This window comes from Hibiscus syriacus, unplaced genomic scaffold, assembly GCF_006381635.1.
Source record: "Hibiscus syriacus cultivar Baekdansim isolate YM2019G1 unplaced genomic scaffold, ASM638163v2 tig00111769_pilon, whole genome shotgun sequence".
In the NCBI taxonomy this organism is placed as follows: domain Eukaryota; kingdom Viridiplantae; phylum Streptophyta; class Magnoliopsida; order Malvales; family Malvaceae; genus Hibiscus; species Hibiscus syriacus.
The window spans coordinates 368,085-389,524 of NW_024063172.1; the positions used below are offsets into that span (position 1 = coordinate 368,085).

Consider the following 21,440-nt stretch of genomic DNA (forward strand, 5'->3'; position numbering starts at 1 on the left):
CTCTTTAGCTATATACAAATTCAAAATCTTATAATGCAACAATCTTGATAAAGATATCGTGTCGTCCGAACATCTTCTCGAAATGTCTTCCCGACACTGTTATCCATAAATATTTCAATATACACTGTAACAATCACACCAACAGAGAACAATTCTCCCGCACTCTAAATGCTAATTTTTTTCTTCACATTATTTAACCAATTTTACCCAATAATTTGACAAAAAAATATTCATCATTCAACAATTTAACTAATATTTATTTATTTATATGTGATAATTAATTAATTTCTTATGTGAAAGCTGAAAACCGAGGTTCACAAAAATGCAGGCAGCGCCGGCACTTTCTTCCTTGCAAACTCCGACAATACGGCGTCGTTCGTGAGTTGACTGTGCTGTAAAAGTAAAAGCAAGTAAAGCTCTGCTCTTTACAACAACAAAAAAAAAAGTTAAAAACTGTAAACCCTAATTATTTAAATATCATTCATTTCCACTCTTTTTCTCAACCTCTAGCTGTCTCTCTCCGCAAACTACTATCTCTTCTTCTTCTTGTTTGATTTTAATTACAATTTTTTTTCAATTTCGTATTTTTTTCTCTCAGTTCTAAACCCTAGACACTTGTCTCATCGAACTCAATTGGAGTAGTCTCAGTTCTAAACCCTAGACACTTGTCTCGTCGAACTCAATTGGAGTAGTTAGGGTTTAGATTCTTCTTTTTTCTAAATTTTGGATTGAAAAGGATGGATCTTGCAAGTCTCGCCATTGTTCTTCAAACCGCTCTTAGTTCTAATCATTCCGACCGCAAAGCTGCTGAGCAAAGTCTTAATCAGGTTTCTTTTATTTCAATCGGTAGTAATTGGTTTTGATTATTCGATATTAGATCAAAACATTGGTTCATTGGATTTTTTTGGATTTCGTTTGGTTTCAGCTTCAGTATACGCCGCAGCATCTAGTGAGAGTATTGCAGATCATCGTTGATAATAACCGTGATATCGCTGTTCGTCAGTTTGCTTCTATTCACTTTAAGAACTTCATAGCTAAGAATTGGGCTCCTCTTGATCCAAGTATTGAAGTTTTCATTCACTTTTATCTTTTTTTCTTTTTTTTTTCTTGATATTTGTGTTTATGAATTTGAATATATGTTTTTGTTTTCTTTTTAATAAACTTAGATGAGCAACAGAAAATTTCTCTGAGTGATAAGGATTTGATTCGTGATAATATTCTTGTTTATGTGGCTCAAGTTCCTCCTTTGTTGAGGTACAATGATTTGCTGTCCCCTTTTTTCATTGTTCGTTGAGAATCATTTACTGTTTCATTGGTCATCCATGCAGATTATGTGCTAAAGTTGTACGGTTCATCATATCGGATTTATTGCAGGGTGCAATTAGGTGAGTGTCTCAAGACCATCATCAATGCTGATTATCCTGAGCATTGGCCGCGACTTCTCGAGTGGGTGAAGCATAACCTGCAAGATCAGCAGGTTTATGGGACTTTGTTTGTTTTAAGGATTCTTGCTAGAAAATATGAGTAAGTATACACCAGATTTTCTTTTCTTTTGCTGCATGATTTCCTTATAGTCTTTTTAATTTTTTGTAACTGTGGAAGGCCAACCTGTAGATCCTGATTAAGATCAGCAGGTTTATGGGAAAAAAAATTAACTTAAGGCAGCTTTCTCCTTTTAAAAGTGGTACATTGTTTTAACTCAAAAAACAATTAATTATTTCTCTTACATTTGTGCATGGTCATATTGTTTCTATTAAAAAAATCAATACTAATTCCATCATTTTCTTTCTTCAAGGTTCAAGTCGGAAGATGAGAGAACTCCTGTTCACCACATTGCTGAAGAGACATTTCCTCTTCTTCTCAATATATTTAATAAGCTTGTGCAGATTGATAAGCCATCTCTGGAAGTAGCAGATCTTATTAAGCTTATATGCAAAATTTTCTGGTCATCCATCTATGTACGTTAGTATTTTGCTAGTTTTATAGTGCATCTTCATTGTTTTTGTTACCTAATCTTTTAATGGGGTGCTTCCTATTTTCCATTTTCCGTGTTTTATATTACTTTAATTTTTTGGCATACTTACACAATGAATTTGTTTTCACTAATATGAACCTTGAGCCATCAAAGCCTTTCTGAATCGGCCTGGCCTGGTCGCCCTACGCAACTGGCACTTTTGTGATTGTGCCTATTACTATTTGTAAAAAGTGTTTTTGATGCAGATTTGATGATCTTATATTGCGCTATTGTTATGAAATCTTGATCTCTCCTTATGTTATTACCAATAAAATAATAGGCAGTCTTTTTTTTTTAGTTCAGATGTGCAAAGTTTTTCAATATATTATTAGCATTTTAATTAATCCATTTTAGTGCATTCTTATTAATTTTTGAGCTGCAAGAAAAATTGCTTGCCAAATATTTTGAGCATATTTGTATTATTTTTTCTGCTGCAATTTGTTCCTTGTGAGTTGGCTTTACGAGGTCTGTTTGATTCGTTTGCCATCTTTGGGCTGTTGTCTCTAATTTTCAGTTGGAGATTCCAAAGCAGTTACTTGATCCGAATGTGTTCAATGCTTGGATGATGCTTTTCTTAAATGTTCTGGAGAGGCATGTACCTGTGGAAGGCCAACCTGCAGATCCTGAGCTCAGGAAATCATGGGGGTGGTGGAAGGTGAAAAAATGGACAGTTCATATTTTAAATAGGCTATACACTAGGTATGCTTTAAAAATTGAAACATGGTTTGGAGTAATACTGGTGGGCCTTGTTATTAGGCATTTTGTGATTTTAGTGGCTACTTGATAGGTTTGGAGATTTAAAGCTTAGGAATCCGGAAAACAGGGCTTTCGCTCAAATGTTTCAGAAGAATTATTCAGGAAAAATTTTGGAATGCCACTTAAACTTATTGGGCGTTATTCGTGTTGGGGGCTATCTCCCTGATAGAGTTATCAACCTTATTCTTCAATATTTAAGCAGCAGGTTTGCACTTTCTTTTTGCCTAATTTGTGTCATTGACTGTTGCTTTCGATGTTCTGTAGGCAATATACGATGTCCTTTTGTTATTTTTCTCAAGCTGGCTATTATTTCCAAGTAGCTGGGCCTTCCAAGTTTTAGGCTAACGGTGGTTAGCATTTAACTGAAATGATAGTATTGCGATAAATATTTTCTTCCCAGTGTTACCTTTTACTTTCTTTCTGTGTCCGGGAGATAGAGAACAATACACTGATCTTCTTGTAGAGAACAATATACTGATCTTCTTGATGGATTATGATTACCTAAGCAGTTCTGGCAATATAAAAACATGATTTTTGTTTTTGTAGCAGTGTTAATTAGAGTCATTTCTTCTTGTCATACCCAATTCTACTTCTCTTCCATATATTAACAAATTATGAAGTTTTGGTCATTTCTTGATAAAAAATCTTGATCTGAATTGATAATAACTTTATGCTACATTTATACATTCCCTTACTCATACTTTGATAATAACTTTCTGCATTGCAAGTTGTTTTGAAATTTTCAGAAATGCTAATTATGGATTTTGACCCAAAAAAAACTATTTGTGCAGCATTTCGAAAAATAGCATGTATACATTGTTGCAGCCACAGCTTGATGTCCTCCTTTTTGAAATAGTTTTTCCTCTCATGTGCTTCAATGACAATGATCAAAAGCTTTGGGAGGAAGATCCACATGAGTATGTGAGGAAGGGCTATGGTAAGCTACTAAACTTGGTGTATGTGTTACAAAACCCTGTGCTGGTCACACTGATTCATACATTTTTTTGTACTGCAGATATAATTGAAGATTTATATAGTCCTAGGACTGCTTCCATGGACTTTGTCAGTGAGTTAGTCAGAAAACGTGGAAAAGAGAATCTTCAAAAGTTCATTCAATTCATTGTGGAGATTTTCAAAAGGTATTCTTTTACATTTTTTACCAAATAGATTGGGAATATTGGTTTTCTTTGTGTTAGTTTTTTTTTGGTATATTCACTGTACTTTTTGTTCCAGGTATGATGCAGCGCCAGTAGAATATAAGCCTTATCGACAGAAAGATGGTGCTCTTCTTGCTGTTGGAGCACTTTGTGATAAGCTGAAACAAACGGAGCCTTACAAATCTGAATTGGAACATATGTTGATGCAACATGTTTTCCCAGAGTTTCGAAGTCCTGTTGGTCATCTTAGAGCCAAGGTTTGTTTTCCTATTTTTCAGTTTTGAAGGCATCTTATTCAAGGTCTCCAAGAGATATTTGTATGTGAGAATTTTCTCAGTTATGTACTTTTATGGTATGGATTTTAGGCTGCATGGGTAGCAGGACAGTATGCCCATGTAAACTTCTTTGACCAGAATAATTTCCGCCAAGCACTGCATAGTATTGTTTCTGCGTTGCGTGATCCAGAGCTTCCTGTTCGTGTTGATTCGGTTTTTGCATTAAGATCATTTGTAGAAGCATGCAGAGGTATATATCTTATTTTTTTCTCTATATTTTGTTTTGTACAAGTTGGGACTCGATTGAGCTAGCTTGGGCCAAATCTGAATTTGTAGTTTCTTTGCTGATTACTTCTTATGGTTCTATCTATCCGCACCTCCTTTTTAAGTTGTTCCGAGTTTTGATGGCTTAACAGACAAGAAAGTGTTTCATATGCACAGATTTAAATGAGATTCGTCCTATTCTCCCTCAGCTACTTGATGGTAAGTGTTATTTGGATCTTGATTTTGTTTTATTAATAGCCCCTAATTATTGATGGTTGTCTCAAAATTAATTTGGTTTTTTGGAACACTGTTTTCTGTTCTTTTATCAACTTTGGTTTCATGTACATGATTCTAATCAACTTCACAATGTACATTGTTACTTTTCTTTGTTCAAATTAATCAATTCGTATGCAATTTATTTTTCTTCAGAGATTTTCAAACTAATGAATGAAGTTGAGAACGAAGATCTTGTCTTTATTCTGGAGACTATTGTCGACAAGTTTGGGGAGGAGATGGCACCTTATGCTCTTGGATTATGTCAGAATCTGGTAATGCACGTTGCCATCATTTTTTAAGTACTAAACATCAAATTTTTATACTGAAACTATCATCATGTATCTGTTTCCAGGCAGCTGCATTCTGGAGGTGTATGAACACTGCAGAAGCTGATGATGAAGCTGATGATCCTGGTGCTCTGGCCGCAGTTGGCTGTTTACGTGCCATAAGTACAATACTTGAATCTGTTAGTAGGCTTCCACACCTTTTTGCTCAGGTGGAGCCAACTCTGCTTCCAATCATGCGAAGAATGTTGACCACTGATGGACAAGGTATGTAACTGTTCCTCATTTTTTCCTTCCGTCTGTTGATGCTTTTTAATTGTTTGATTTTCTTAATAGTGATACATACTTTGGAGAGACAAGAAACAAGTCAATTATAGAATTTAAAATGTGAAATGATAATTTGTCTTGGTTTAATGCTGTTTTTCTTCTTAAGTTTGCACATAATAGGATATGCTAATAAACACATTAAGCATTTGTAAAATTAACCCTAAAAGAACTCTGTATGAAGGAATCTGTTTGGACGAGTTAATAGCTGCCATGCTATATGAAAGCTTAGCATTGTTGTAAAGGTGCTGTCAAACCAATCTGTCACTATGATTAAGACTTGTTTAAACTTTAAAGGAACCTTGCATTTCTAAAATTTTGTGCTGAATGAAATCTAAAAGAGAGAAAAAAAATTACTGTGCAGTTTTTTAGCTGTAATATTTCAATCATGCAAAATTTGACTTGCATAATATTGTATTAGGCATTTATTATTGTACAGGGTCTATTTTGTCAAATTTATGTTTCGTGTTCTTCTGCAGAGGTTTTCGAAGAAGTCTTGGAGATTGTTTCATACATGACCTTCTTTTCTCCGACTATATCATTGGATATGTGGAGCCTTTGGCCTCTGATGATTGAAGCATTAGCTGATTGGGCTATAGATTTCTTTCCTAGTATGATTCCATCTACTTTTCTTCTTTTCGTCTCCTTTATTATTTCCATTTATGCATGTTTTAGGAAATTTTAACTAGACCTGGTACTCAGCAGTTTGAAAATTCATTCATTTTGTTTTTAAGTGAAAATTTTCATGGTTAGCTTAGCAATATCATAAGTTACATAGTGATACATTATCAGAAAAGAAGTTGCAAAGTGATACTTTTGCTCTTTGAAAACATTGTGTCCAACAATACAGATCTGAAACTTGTGTTCTATTTGTTTCTAGTATCCACATTGTCAATTAAGTTATAAAAAAGATATATCTTCAAATAATTTGCAAATATTTTGTGTCTAATTTGTTGTTGGAATTTGCTGGATATCGAATATTTTGTTCATGCAAGTCCTATGACCTAGTGTAAACACTTTTGCATGAAACAGTATTGTTTCAAGTTTTGGTAAGTGGATCAATTTTGTAGACTACCAATTATAAATTTGGGATGGATTGCCAAGGCAATGTGGATGTTCAGATTTGTATAATGATAGAATGGAGACATTTCATTTCTGTTTTTTCTAGTGGGTCCTTATTAATATTTTATATGATAACAGAAGGGGGTTCAGACTTTATTTTTCGGCTATCCAATTTAATTTTATAAATATCTAGTTTTGGATTCATCTGTAAACTTTGTGTTGTTTCTAAGCTGTAACTGTTTTCATGCAGATATTTTGGTTCCTTTGGACAACTATATATCCAGGGGAACTGCTCATTTTCTTAATTGCAAGGAACCAGACTACCAGCAAAGTCTTTGGAATATGATTTCATCTGTGAGTTCCCTTCCTTTGTTAAAAGTTGCCTGTAGATAGACAACTCTCCTAGGTTAATGAAAATGAACTAGGGATTCTTCCATTTTTATGTTGTAGTATTTCTTAATGTCAGTCCCTTTGGTTTATAAGGCTCATGCTATTTGCTTTCCTTTGGCAGATTATGTCAGATAAAAATTTAGAGGACAGTGACATTGAGCCAGCTCCAAAGCTGATAGAAGTAGTGTTTCAAAGCTGTAGAGGTCAGGTAGATCATTGGGTTGAACCATATCTGAGAATCACACTTGATCGATTGCGTCGAGCGGAGAAATCACGGTTGAAATGCCTTCTTGTACAAGTGGTAAGGTTGCTGGACCTAACCGTATTTTCTGCAAGATGATGTCATGCTTCGCATAGTTATATCTTGTAAATATTACTAATTTGATTTAATTCACCAACACAAGGTTACTTAATGCTACAAACTTATACAGCAGAGTAAGAAACACCAAGTTGATTTATTTATTGCCAATTTAAGTTAAGTTTGATATGTTTAATGTCTCAAATTTATTTGTTGTTGCCTGTTTCAACTTTCAAGTTTGAAGTAACGGTCTATGTTCTCTCAGATTGTTATTGTTAGGGTCTAGATCGTCCTTTTATGTTAAAATTTGTTTTGAATTTAGCTACTGCCAGCAATTGATTCTTTTGAGCAAAAATACTACTATGGTTTTGCAAGTTACTTTGGTTTTCTTTCAGAACACGTACTGTTCCTGGAAGCAGCATTTTCTTTTCCTGTGTTTTTCTAACACAATGCTGGTTTTCTTTAACCCAGATTGCCAATGCAGTATATTACAATGCAACTTTGACTCTCAGCATATTGAACAAGTTTTGTGTTACATCGGAAGTGTTCAACCTTTGGTTCCAGTTGCTGCAGCAAGTTAAGAGGAGTGGTGTACGAGTTAATTTTAAACGGTATGTTGTTTTGTATTTACTATGATCATCTTCCATCTCCCCCCTGTACAAGCCTTAAGTCTAACATCGTTACGTTTATAATGAATTTTTTACATTGGTATGACTGGCTGTGATTTCATAAGTTAATTGGGTTCTATAGGGAACATGATAAGAAAGTGTGCTGCCTGGGCCTTACTTCACTGCTTGCACTTCCCGGTGATCAGTTAGCTGGGGACCCTCTTGGACGTGTGTTTAGGGCTTCCCTTGATCTCCTTGTTGCATACAAGGATCAAGTTGCAGGTCTCTCTCTCTCTCTCTCTCTCTCACTCACTCTCTCAGAGTAGGTGTGTGTGTATGTGTATCTGTGCATGCATTTGGTTGTTATGTGTCTGAACCTGCAACATCTTGCATCGTGTTGAACTTTTTTTTTTTCTATGTTTCAAGATTTTTTGTTGATACCTGGATTTCTCTATTTATGCGAGTAGAAACTGCAAAGGTGGAGGAGGCTGAGGATGATGATGGTATGGATGGTTTCGAGTCTGATGACGACAACGATGATGTTGATGGCTCTGACAAGGAAATGGGAGTTGATGCAGAGGATGGCGATGAAGCTGATAGCATCAGGCTTCAAAAATTAGCTGCCCAGGTACGCTTTACTTTTATCCTTAGGAAAAAGGGTTCCTGGACTTTATATAATATCACCGGGCTTGTTTTCTACAGGCCAAGGCTTTCGGTGCAATTGATGACGACGACGACTCCGATGATTTTAGCGATGATGAAGAAGTACAGTCTCCAATTGATGAAGTAGACCCCTTTGTTTTCTTTGTTGATACTGTCAAAGGTAAAATATTTGTTCAGCTTAAAAAATTTTTGAATGCAACTTCTACGTCCGTTGATTTTTAACTAGAGTCTGAAAAGATGACCTTTTTCTTCCCTTCCAAAACTGTAAATCCAGTTTTGCAAGCATCAGATCCTATGAGGTTCCAGCACCTTACGCAAACTTTGGATTTCCATTATCAAGCTCTTGCAAACGGTGTTGCTCAGCATGCCGAACAGAGGAGAGCAGAGATTGAAAAGGAGAAAATGGAGAAGGCATCTGCTGCCGCCCCTGTTCCATCATGAGTTAAGTTTTTGATTGAGGTTTGAGTTTCATTCATTTAGAAATGGTTTTGATGAAACTAAAGAGTCATTTCATTTCCGGTCAATTTGAAGCATTCATTAGTTCATATGGTCTGAACCCCAAAAGGTTGAGGTTCAAGTGCACATAGCCATATCGTATGTGGGATTAGTAGTGAACTCCAAGTTTGACATTCACGTTTGTGGTTTTGGTAATTGTGTCTGGCAAATTCTTTGGCAGAAAATGCCCGTCTCAACCCGTGTCATTTCCGGGTACTCCTTTTCTATCTGTTTCTTGTTCTTCCTCATCCTCTTCCTTTTCTATCTGTTTCTTGTTCTTCCTCATCCTCTTCCTTTTCTATTCACATGTTCGGTTGTTCTACTAGTCGAGGTTTTCCCAGATTGGTTCTTTCCGGGAGGCCGATCGCCCGGGAATGTCAGTCACATAGTCTATCAGATACCTTTTTTTAATGATATTGGTGAGCCCGTCCCTTGTGCTTTCCGTGGTTAGGTAAAGGTGCCAATATCACGAAATATTCCTTTTTTGTTTTGGGTAATGGAGATTTTTGGTTTCAGAGGGTTCATAAGAGGATTTGTAAGAAAGATTATGACATTTATTCTTTTATATAACGTGGAAAAAGGAAATATATTTTTAACGTCGTAACTGCTCGAACTCAAGGTTTCAAGAAAGGATAACACTCTCATTAACCACCGAGGCCACTCAACGGGTTGAATGCAACAGGGTTAATAGGAGGTAAAATTAATAGAAAATATTATCAACAATGAAGAAAGTCTTAACTAATTATATGATGTTCACGTTTATGCTCCATGGCTTAGCCCATTATTACCAAAATTAAAAAATGAAGATATTATCAACCTATGGAAAATGTCTTAAGTAAATAATGTTCACATTATAAATTCGAGCACTTTAAGTTTTGTATTTATTATTTTCATCTTTCAATTTTATAATTCTTTAAATTAGACCCTAAAATTTTCATGTTTATTTTAAATTTTGCAATACAACTTTTGTCTTGCACTTTTATTATTCTTTCACTTGAGTCCCTTATTTAATTTTCACTTTTGCTATTCCAACATTTTACTTTTACATTGTTTCAGTTCAGTTCTGTATTTACTTTTAGCCATATAGTTATTGACTTTGAATTTACATCGAGTGCAATTTAATTCTTCACATTGCATCAGTTATGTATTTACTTTATATTATTTATTGTAACGCCTTAAACCCAATCCGATACGATATATACTTAGTGTGTCATATTGGATCACTGAAGCACCCACTACATTAAAGTTTTTCTTTTCTTGATCATAATACGAAATCATTATAAAATAAAACCATAAAGTTTCAAATTTTATATATGATTTTATTTTTTATTTAGTAACTAATTTATGTTTTTTTAAATATTTTAGAGACAATAATGAGTTGATGTGATTAGTTTATTTTAATTTTTGTAAACTTTTTTTTTTCTGAGATTGTGATTTTAATATATATTTTATTTATTCAACAAAACTAATTATCTTAGTTTTAAAAAATACAATATGTTAGTCCATATTTGCTTTTACCTTTGTTTTTCTTCCAATTCTCATTTATTAATATAAGTTGGTGAGTCAAACGATTCAAATCTATTTTTTCATTTTTTTGAAATTAAATCCTTCAAAATAGGGTAAATAACAAATTTGGTAATTGAATTTTACTTTTCTTATTTTACTCACAATAGTTTAAATCCTTTTAATTTCCTCATTGAGCTTAATACATTGAGTTTTTTTGTCACTTGACTGTTAAATAGTTAACAACGTTAAAATGAACTGTTATATAGATGTAAAATGATGTTATTTTTTTTAAAACGGCTTCGTCTTTAACGCCGTTAACTATTTAACGAGAGAGTCAAGTTCAGTGATTGAAAAAATTATATGTATTAAGTTTAGTGAGGTGATTGAAAACTATTAAAGTTTAGTGATCAAAATAAGAGAGAGAGTAAAGTTCAGTGATTAAATTTAAAATTTATCCTTTAAATACTTTATTTTTGACAGTGACTCTGAGTAAAGTACTCGAAATGTATTCACACTTTCGAATGTGACCAAATAAAAAATGAAAAATAAAAAGGGTGGTCAAGCAAGTGTGAACAGTTTTTATAGCACCAATTACATTAAATCAAGTAGATAGAAATATAAAATTAATATATATATATATATATATAATTCTACTTGCATAATATTAGTGTTATAAATAGGTGGATTACCCCCTTCCAACAGATGCAATTAAGTTATGTGGAAATGATTTTTCTTAAAAAAATCAATTTTAAATTTTAAAATATATCGTTTGGAATAATTTGGTGACCTTTTAATAATAAAATATGGTTCAAGGAGTCGCCACAAATATTTGATTAAGGTGTGATTGGGCACCCAAAAACATATTTATCATCTTAATAAAAAAATTAATTTTAATTAAAATAATAAATTTACGATATGTATTACTAAAAATTTGAGTTCGGGAGTCGGTTACACGTGGGGAAGAATTATCATCCCCACAACGTCTTAAATCAGTACCTAGTCGATTAATTAGTTGTCTTTGCAATGAAATTTCCGAATTTGAGTTTAATTTAATTTAAGATCTCATACAAATAATATTCTTTGAATTTTAGGACGAAATACCGTAATATTTAATTATTTCATATAGAGAAGAATCAACCTCTCATAGCTTAAAGCACTTGATTCTTTTAAACTATTACATCCTAAAATTCATTATTAATTCAAAAATTTAAATTGTGAAGTAACAATAAAATAAAAACAAATTAAATTTAATATTTTCTTTTTAAAACATATTCTTTGAATTTTAAGAGGGAAAACGGTAATATTTAATTATTTCAAATCGAGAAGAAATTATCTCTCATGTCTTAAAATAATTATTTATTATTCCAATCGAAATAAATAAATATTTTTATTCTTGTTCTAAATGATTTATTATTGAAATCATATTAAAACATATGCAAAAATTAAAGAGAAAGTTAAATATATACGTCAACGAATATAATTAATTAATTATTTTATCAACATTTAATGAGAATAAGGATGTTCAATTATTTAAATACATAACAATCATTTCTCGGTGAATTTAATTAAAAGAACATATTCTTTTTCTCAGTCCTAAATTTTAAATGTAATCAATTTTATTTGTGTCACTTAATGGGATATCCTTTCATTTTAAAATTACCGAAAGTAACTTTATTATACGTTAAGACAATTACTTCACAACAATCTTAAAATGAACGAATATTACCTTTAGTAAAATTGTTTTGATTCGAGTCAAGAAATGATTATGAGGGTACCATGCAAATTAATTCAAATTAAATCTTAAACCTATATGCATCAAATTACACGAATATTTATATTTCATGATATCAATATTTATTTTATAAACTCGGGTCTTCAAGGAATCCGGTGGCCTTTTATCATGGTTTTCAGAACCGGACCGGTCAGCGAACCGACTGTGCTATCGGTTCACTGGTTCAACCGGTCGAACCGGTCAGACCGGTCGGAAGAACTGGACGACGTCATAATTAATTAATTATTTAAAAAAAATTAAATAAAAATACCATAAACATTTAATAAAAAACAGTTTTTTATAACACAAGTCAAATTCAAAACAAGTCATAACATATATAAGTTAAAAACCATAAAATCAAGTGAAACAAAATGATTCAAATCAACTACAACATAATATTTAAGGTAAAACATGTTAAATAATAAATATAATTATATAACTATAATCAAAAAATAAATTTGGGACTAAAAAAATTACAACAAACGATGTCGTTTGGTTTAATTTTTTTTAAAAAAAAAATCTCACATGGCTAAGAAACATAGAAGAGCATCACAAAAATCTAAAGAGTAAAAATATAAAAACAAAACAATCCCATATGGCTAAGAAACATAGAAGTACATCCCAACTGACTTCTATAAATAATAGAGGTAATTTGGCATTCAAAATCATGGAGCCTTTTAGTGAGCACAGAGCAAACTATTCTTTCGCTTCAATCGAGCTTGAATTTCATGCTTCAATCGAGTTTCTAAATTTTTTTGAGTTCGAGCCTTTTTGAGTTTAAGTTTCAATATTATATTTCGAGTTCGAGTTGAACTTGATAATTTTTAGCTTGTGAGTTTTTTAGTCGAGTTGAGCTTACTTTTAAAGTTTTCGAGTTCGAGTCGAGCTCAACTATACTCGAGTTCGACTCGGCTTGTTTAACAAACGACGTCGTTTGATTTAATTTTTTTTAGAAAAAAAAAACAGAATACCGGTTTTCAACCGGTTCACGGTCCGGTCCGGTTCTAACGGTTCACAACCGGCTCAGTGGTTCTTTCCGGTTCATTAATAACGGTTTAACCGATGTATAATGAACCGGATCAGACAGCGGTTCCCGATTGAACCGGTTGAACCGGCCGATCTGGTCCGATTTTCAAAACACTGCCTTTTATAATCTCAGTCTGCAATGGCCTCGTGCTACGTGTAGTTTCCAAAATATGAACTGTCCGAATCCTCTCCCGTCACCTTACAATAGCATGTTCACCATCCACGGTATATGGTCACAAGACGCCTATGACGATGAAATAGAGAGATATTGTCTGAATAGAAATTGTACCGGTGGTGTGATTCCCACTAATCCTCGACATCTCCCGGTAAGTAAAACATCGCTTAATTAATCCTCGACATCTCTTAATAGCACCAATGTATCAACCCTTAAGTGCTGAATGGGAATGACCCTTGTAACAGCACCGCAAACTATGACTTTTGGAAGCGGGAATGGTCAAAGCATGGCCGATGTTCTGATTACCCAATAAACCCTCTTAATTACTTCAACTCTGCCCTACAACTTGGGAGTAACTTCGGTCCACGTGATTCTATCTTCTCTATACTTCTTCTCATAATATAATTTTTGGGAAAGTACTCAAATGGTCCCTCGACTATAGGACGTTACTTCGTTGAGTCCCTCGATTATTAGAAGTTACAAAATGATCACCTGACTATTCATTATGTTCCAAACTCGTCCATTTTTTGTTGAAAAATCGAGGACGGTCTGAGCTAGATGTTAATATGTTGTCTGGGATATGATAGTCGTTTAAGATTCTAGGATCAAATTCCATCATATCTCATATAGCAGATTAGCATCCGACTCAGACCACTGCCAATTTTTTAACGGGAAAGGACGAGATCGAAATATAATGAATAGCAGAGTGACCATTTTGCAACTTTTAATAGTCGGGGACTAACATCTTACAGTCGGGGACCATTCGAGTAGTACTTTACCGTGCAATTTTATTGTTATGTTAATTTATAACTTTAAAAAAATTATCCTTGTCTCAATCTCCGATTTGTTTCAATATCATTTTGATTCAGATTTCAGATTTCAAAGTGGACAATGCGTTGCAAGATGTTATAAATACAGTTTTCGGTTACACAAACCGCTCGCCTCAGATTGCTTGCATGAGAGACAGAAACAATATAACAAGGATATTATTAAAGGAGATTCGTTTATGTTATAATAAGCCACCGTCGTCCCGACTGTTGATTCAAAATGTTCGAAATTGTCCTAATCCAACCGGTAAACCAACGACCCTCTGATATAATAGGTACAACACTTGCATATATATTGCCTAAGTGCTTTGAGTGATGTTGCAAAATAATAGGGTAAAGTACATAAATGGTCCCCCAACTATAGGTACTGCTTTATTAAGTCCATCGACCATTAAAAGTTACAAAATAGACCTCCGACTATAGAATGATGCTATTAAGTCCTTCGACTATTAGAAGTTATAAAATGGTTACCCAATTATTCGTATTTTCTAAATTCATCCTTTTTAACGGAAAAAGGAAAAGTTTGGAACATAATGAATAGTCGGGTGATTATTTTGTAACTTTTAATAGTCGGAAGACTTAATAAAATATCATTCTATAGTCGGAAGACCATTTTATAACTTTTAACATTCGAGAGATTTAATAAAGCAATATCTATGGTCGAGAGATTATTTATATACTTTGCCCAAAATAATAATGGTTGTACACCTTAAAGTTAAGGCTTGTGCTCCTCTATCTTTGTGTTTCATTTTCATGTGTCATCAATGTGATAATAAAATTAATAAATAATTAATATTATCTGTGTTTCCTTTCAATGTGTTGTTTATTTATTTATTTTGCTCATATTTTCATTATTAGAGAATCAGCAGAATAATATATAAAATAAAATAAAGTATATATTAGGTTTTAAATTCATTAAAATCTAATCAACCTATGAATAATATCTTATTTAATTTTAATAAAATTTAAAGATAATGTTATGTTGATTTTAATAAATTTAAGTGAACAGAGTCGCTTTTTGAGTTAAATTTTTTCACATAAATTTCACTCAATTGAAAATAAATTTGAACTCAAGAAATGATCATGCCTTAAATATATATTTGAACTTAAAAGAATTATTTAGATATATCGGAACTTAAATTTATTATGGCCAGACTTGATTAACCCTAATAATTTTGTTTCAAATAATATTGTTAATAAAATATCTTTATATTTCGTAATTATATCAACTTATAATTTTTATCAAACATAACTATATGAATAATAAAATATTTTTGGCTTCAAAAATTGTACATCTCATCGTATAAAATTTTAAAATAAAAAATATTTTAGATTTTATGTATTTTCTAGAACATGTAAAGGCATTAAAATGTATTCATTTTTAATAATCATCATGTGATGAAGAGTTGGATATTTTTAGTGTAATAATTAAGACATGAATCTTTCTTAATAGCACCGTTGACTATAAAGGAAAGGACAAAAAATATAGTTGTTAGAAATATAAAAAAAATTAGGGTAAAAAGGCATCAGATGACCCTGTACTTTAAAAAAAATAATATGGCCCTCGTATTATTTTTCCTTTCAATGTGATCCTCCAACTTAAAAAATAAACACAATGTAACCCTTTTACAAATGTTTTTCGTCATTGATTGTTACAGCGGTGACGTGACAGTTCACAGTGCTAATGTCGCGGTCCACGATGGTTGATAAAATTGCAGATAACATGACAAATATGTTAAATTGGTAACTCAAACATGACAGATGGATTGTCACGTCAGTATCGTGGACTGTCATGTCAGCACAGTGAACTATCATGTCAGCATCGAAATGATCACACGACAAAAAAACGTTGGTCAAATGCCACATTGGGTTTGTTTTATGAGTTGGAGTGTCATATTGAGGAAAAAAATATGAGGATCACATTGATTTTTTTAAAAAGTACAAGTACCTTATGCCTCTTTGCCAAAAATTTTATATATAATTCTACTGCATGTTATTAGTGTTATAAATAGGTGGATTATCCTCGAGGCTCCAACAAATTGCATGTTATTAGTGTTATAGATAGGTTGATTATCCTCGAAGGCTCCAAAAATGTGTAAAAATATGAAAGAAGAGTGACTAATCTAGTAGTTTACCCTAATTTTAAAAGTAGGTAGTTAGAAAGAAAGAAAGAGACAAAAAAAACATGTGTTAGAAATATAACTACATATTAGTTTTAAATTCAGGTAGTTAGAAAGAGAGAGACAGTATATATATATATATATATATAATTCTACTTGCGTGATGTTATTGTTATAAATAGGTGCGTTACCCTCTAAGCTCCAACAATGCAATTGAGTTGATAGAAACTATGAGAATGTCATCCAAATATGTTTTGGTAGCTGTTGTGGTGGTTTGTGTTTCAGTTTGGTTTCAATTAAGCTCAAACCCGTTTACCCTTAATATCTTTCGTCTCTTTAAACGGTCACTGGGTTCAACGAATCCGATAAGTTTTTACAAATTCGCTCTTCGATGGCCGCGTGCGACATGCCATTTTCGTAATATGCACTGCCCGAATCCTCTCCCGTCGCCTTACAATAACATGTTCACCATCCATGGTTTATGGCCACAAGATGCCAACGACGATGAAATAGACCCGTATTCTTCCAATCCGAATTGTGCCGGCGGGGTGATTCCCACGCCTCCTCAGGATCTCCCGGTAAGTAAAAGATGACTTGATTAATACTTTTGAATTTATTTTATTCATTTATGTTTGATTTAACCTGAATTATTTTTGCTGATTTAAAAGACATATTTAGAATCAACCCCGATCTATCCACTCTTAGATGTTCAATGGCCGGACTTGAATAACCCTAATAACAATGCTTCAAACTATATATTTTGGGAGGATGAATGGTCAAAGCATGGTCAATGTTCTGATTACCCAGCCAACCCTTATAATTACTTCGACTCTGCCGTACGACTTAGGCATACCTTAACTCCAGGTAAATTTCAATCTTTTATAAGTATATATAAGGGTAAACTATACCATCGATCGCCTGAATACCGTTCCTTTTCATTTTGGGTGACTTGATTGATAAAATTTCAAAAACGATGGTCGAAATGAAAAGGGGTAATAATACAGGTGTCAATGGTATAGTTTACCCCAATTAGAAATAACTGGGAATTCATATTTCTAACCCAATCTCTAAATTGTTTCGATTCAGATTTCGGATTTCAAAGTGGAGAGTACTGGACGGTACACGAAATTATAAATACAATTTATAATTATGTATATCACGTGCCTGAAATCGCTTGCAATCTAAACCAAAACACTGGTGGATTACAGTTATGGGAGATTCGTTTGTGTTACGATAGGCCAACGTCGGGTCAGGATCTCGTTCAGAACATTCGAAACTGTACTAATCCGACCGGTAAACCCGGAACTCTATGTTATAATCAGTACAACACATATTTATTTGTTCCATAGTGCTCCTCTCTTAATGATATTGAAAAATAATGATGGTTGTAGACCTACAAGTTAAGGCTTGTGCTCCTCCTCTGTGTTTCCTTTCATGTACCATCAATAAATAAAATGATAATTAGATGACTAAATATGTAGTTTATCCAAAATAAAAAGTGAACTATAAAAAGTGTTTTATTATTAAATTCATAGATTACTATTAGTTGAACTAATTAATTAACTCTATTGTTTATATATTCTAACTAAGGCATTGCATAAATTTGAGGTTGTAATATCTTAAATATCGGTTTAGAATTTTTTTGATATTTTAGAATTTTATATTTATGAGTAATATTAATAAATTAATTCGAATTAAAATGTTATTCGATTTAGATTTTTTGAGGAATGAAATATGAGAATATTTATTAATTACTTTACATCTCATATCTTATTTCGTCTCTACAGAGTTCTTTAACTATGCAGATAGTCCCTTATGCTTTTTGTTTAACCGATTTTGGTCACTATTATGAAAATTAAGGGGAATGATTTTTAACGTTATCGATCCGTTTGATTTTAGTCCTTAAAATTATCGATATGTTCGATTTTAGTCCTTCAGTCGTTAACTCTCGTTCGATTTTAGCCCCTCAGCCATGTTAGTGACTTAAACAAAAGGGACTTAAACAAAAGGGGTTTAATAAAAATTAATGATCGAGAGATTAAAATCGAACGAATCAATAACGTTAGAGACAGTTTCCCCTTAATTTTTAAATTGGTGACTAAAGTCGGTCATAACATAAGAGACTATCCGCATAGTTTACCCTTGAAATAAATATCCATCATACCAAATGTAAACTTTTTGGAATTTTACAATTTAGTCCTTAATTTTTTTTCCTTTACAAATTTCCACCCTTCAAATATTATAAGATTCTATTATAAATTTGAAGTCTAAATTCGAATTTGACTATTTGAATTATTGAGATATAAATATCATATAAATATTTATATATTTTATATCAAAATTTATTTTTATTATTTAATTTGAATTTAACGGATCTATCAATTTGTCGAATTTTTTTAATAAATATAACGATGAATGCGATTTAAATATATGATTTTTTTTAAATCTACTTGAAGTGTGAGCAAATAAATGTGAACCGTTTTTATAGGTAGGATTGTAGGAAAATGATTAAAATACTATGAAGACTTGGATATTTTAGTATGATAATTAAAACAAGAATCTTTCTTGGTACCACTGACGGCGACATATTATTTTTAAGGGTAAATCATAAATTTGGTTGTTAAACATTACTCTCTCTCTTATTTCATTCACTGTACTTTAAATCTTTTCAATTTTCTCATTTAACTTAATAAATTGATTTTTTTGGTCACTTGATCGTTGAATAGTTAACGACGCTAAAATGAACAACTATATACATGCAAAACATCGCATTTTTCTTAAAAAAAATTGTATTTAAAATGTAGTCATTTTTAACCATCGTTAACTATTTAACATTGGAGCGAATGAAATAAGAAAATGAGTAAAATTCAGTTATAAAAAATCCAATGTGGCAAGTTATGTGAAAAAACTGAATTTTTTTGAAGTTCAGCGAGTGAAATAGGAGAGAAAGTAAAGTTCAATGATGAAATTTGTAATTTACCATAATTTTAAAAACAAATAGCTTAGAAAGAAAAGGACAAAAACATGTTTGTTTTAAAAATAGGTGGATTATCCTCTAGGCTCCAACAATGTGTATAAAACTACAAATACGTCCTAATTTTATAAACAGACAGACAGAAAGAGACAAAAAAACATGTGTTGGAAATATAACCACGTGTCAACCTTAAAAACAGGTAAATTAGAAAGACAGAGACAAAAAACACGTGTTAGAAATATAAAAATTAATATAATATATATGATTCTACTTGCATGATATTATTGTTATAAATAGGTACCTCGAAGATCCAACAATGCAATCGAGTCCATAGAAAATACGAGAATGTCGTCCAAATATATTTTGGTCGCTGTCGTGGTGGTTTGTGTTTCGGCTTGGTTCCAATTGAGCTCGAACCCGTTTACTTTGAATACCTTTCATTTGTTTAAATCGTCGCTCCGTTCGAAAAACCCGATAAGTTTTTACAAACTCAGTCTCCAGTGGCCACGTGCGACGTGCAGTTTCACCAAGGTACAGTGCCCGGATCCTCTCCCGGTACCTTACAATGAGATATTCACCATCCATGGTATATGGCCACAGGATGTCAATGACGAAGGATTCTTCCTATCCAACATGTACCAATGTGACTCCCATAGCTCCTCAACAACTCCCCCTAAGTAAAATATCACTTAATTAATACTTTTGAATTTCTTTTAGGGTAACTATACATTTAGTACCTAAACTAACAATTTTAGTATCTAAACTTTTAATTTTTTCCAAATCATACCTAACATTTAGTTTTCATTTCATTTTAGTAATCCGCCGTCAAAAGTTTAACGTGTTTAGTACTTAAACTATAAATTTTGGTCCGTTTTAGCACCTAAACTTACATTTTCTTCAAAACTTAACGATAAATTTTGAACGGATACTAAAATGAAACAAAAACTGAGTTTTTAACGACAGATACTAAAAGGAAACAAAAACGATAGTTTAGATACTAAACACGTAGTTTACCCTTTCTTTTATTCATTTATTCGTGATTTAACTTGATTTTTTTTCTTGATTTAAAAGACTTATTTAGAGCCAATCTATACACTCTTAAATGCTCAATGGCCAGACGTGAAAAACCCTAATGACTATGGAGCAAACTATCGATTTTGGGGGGCTGAATGGTCAAAGCATGGTCAATGTTCTGATTACCCAAGAGACCCTTATAATTACTTCTACTCTGCCCTACAAATTAGGCGTACCTTAACTCCTCGAGGTGATGCTATCTTAACCTTTTATTAGCAGATAAATCATTTCTGAAATTTACTTTCTTTCTTATTTCACTCACTTTACTTTAAATATGTTCAATTTCCTCATTAAATTTAACATAATTAGAATTTTTGGTCACTCAGTCGTTTTATCACTAAATGACGTTATAAATGAGTTGTTATATACATGGACGGAGCCAAGATTAGATATTGGTAGGGTCAAGATATTGAACTTTTTAAGAAACATACACTGACTTATTGGATATTTAAACTTAAAATTCAGAAGGCAATGTCTAATTTGTCTAAAATTTAAACTTATAATGGCATAAATTGTAATTAAACAAAAAAAATGAGAACATTGGATTATCATTCCTTAGTTTGTCCCCTGGTTATATAGATGCAAAACGACGTCGTTTTAGTGAAAATTTAACGACTGAGTGACCAAAAGTGCTAGTTGTATTAAATTCAGTAAGGAAATTGAACGAGTTTAAAGTATAATGAGTGAAATAACATAGAGTAAAGTGATTGACACAATTTATGTATTGTTTTAATGTTGTTTTGATTTAGATTTCGGATTTAAAAGCGGACAACGGTGGAAGTTAGACCAAATTATATCTAAAATTTCGGATCAGATAAAGTACATGCCTGAAATTGCTTGCAACAAAAACCCTAAAACTGGAAATTTACAGTTGTGGGAGATTCGTTTGTGTTTTAAAAGGCCTAAGGACATGCAAAACTGTCCTAATCCAACTGGTAAACCTGGAACCCTGTGTTATAATAAGTACCAGTCTCCTATATTTGTTCTCTAGTGCTCCTCTATCAATGATATTGAAAAATAATGCTGGTTGTAAACCTACAAATTAGGCTTGTGCTCCTCTATCTATGTTTATATTTTCATGTACCATCAATAAATAATTAA

The 21,440-nt window shown here is 32.5% G+C and overlaps 2 protein-coding genes across 3 annotated transcripts; both read left to right on the forward strand.

Annotated features, from left to right (window-relative positions):
• The first annotated feature begins 589 nt into the window (after nt 1-589).
• On the forward strand, nt 590-8,895 carry LOC120169944 (importin beta-like SAD2). 2 transcript variants are annotated; one of them, XM_039178011.1, is made up of 22 exons: nt 590-827; nt 926-1,061; nt 1,167-1,254; nt 1,375-1,524; nt 1,796-1,958; nt 2,529-2,713; nt 2,802-2,975; nt 3,562-3,707; nt 3,786-3,909; nt 4,004-4,184; nt 4,293-4,452; nt 4,644-4,685; nt 4,896-5,014; nt 5,095-5,293; nt 5,830-5,961; nt 6,663-6,766; nt 6,924-7,103; nt 7,572-7,711; nt 7,851-7,990; nt 8,173-8,336; nt 8,411-8,531; nt 8,646-8,895. In XM_039178011.1, exons 1-22 carry the CDS (start codon nt 738-740, stop codon nt 8,810-8,812), a joined length of 3,105 nt encoding a protein of 1,034 aa, XP_039033942.1. In that variant the 5' UTR covers nt 590-737; the 3' UTR covers nt 8,813-8,895. The 2 variants fall into 2 exon arrangements, with proteins under 2 accessions (XP_039033942.1, XP_039033943.1); XM_039178012.1 differs by having other exon boundaries at nt 648-827; nt 8,176-8,336.
• A 7,707-nt stretch (nt 8,896-16,602) lies between these two features.
• Nucleotides 16,603-21,330, forward strand: LOC120169783 (ribonuclease 1-like). Its single transcript, XM_039177896.1, has 3 exons — nt 16,603-16,869; nt 16,960-17,155; nt 21,089-21,330. Exons 1-3 carry the CDS (start codon nt 16,714-16,716, stop codon nt 21,328-21,330), a joined length of 594 nt encoding a protein of 197 aa, XP_039033827.1. The 5' UTR covers nt 16,603-16,713.
• The last annotated feature ends 110 nt before the right edge of the window (nt 21,331-21,440 follow it).

Excerpts from the sequence above, each read along its gene's own strand:
- LOC120169944 (XM_039178011.1), top strand. The coding sequence starts at position 738 with ATGGATCTTGCAAGTCTCGCCATTGTTCTTCAAACCGCTCTTAGTTCT. Across the intron at positions 5,294-5,829 it reads GTTGACCACTGATGGACAAG|AGGTTTTCGAAGAAGTCTTG; the intron begins GTATGTAACTGT and ends GTTCTTCTGCAG. Across the intron at positions 8,337-8,410 it reads TTCAAAAATTAGCTGCCCAG|GCCAAGGCTTTCGGTGCAAT; the intron begins GTACGCTTTACT and ends TGTTTTCTACAG.
- LOC120169783 (XM_039177896.1), top strand. The coding sequence starts at position 16,714 with ATGCACTGCCCGAATCCTCTCCCGTCGCCTTACAATAACATGTTCACC. Across the intron at positions 16,870-16,959 it reads CGCCTCCTCAGGATCTCCCG|ACATATTTAGAATCAACCCC; the intron begins GTAAGTAAAAGA and ends CTGATTTAAAAG. Across the intron at positions 17,156-21,088 it reads TAGGCATACCTTAACTCCAG|ATTTCGGATTTAAAAGCGGA; the intron begins GTAAATTTCAAT and ends GTTTTGATTTAG.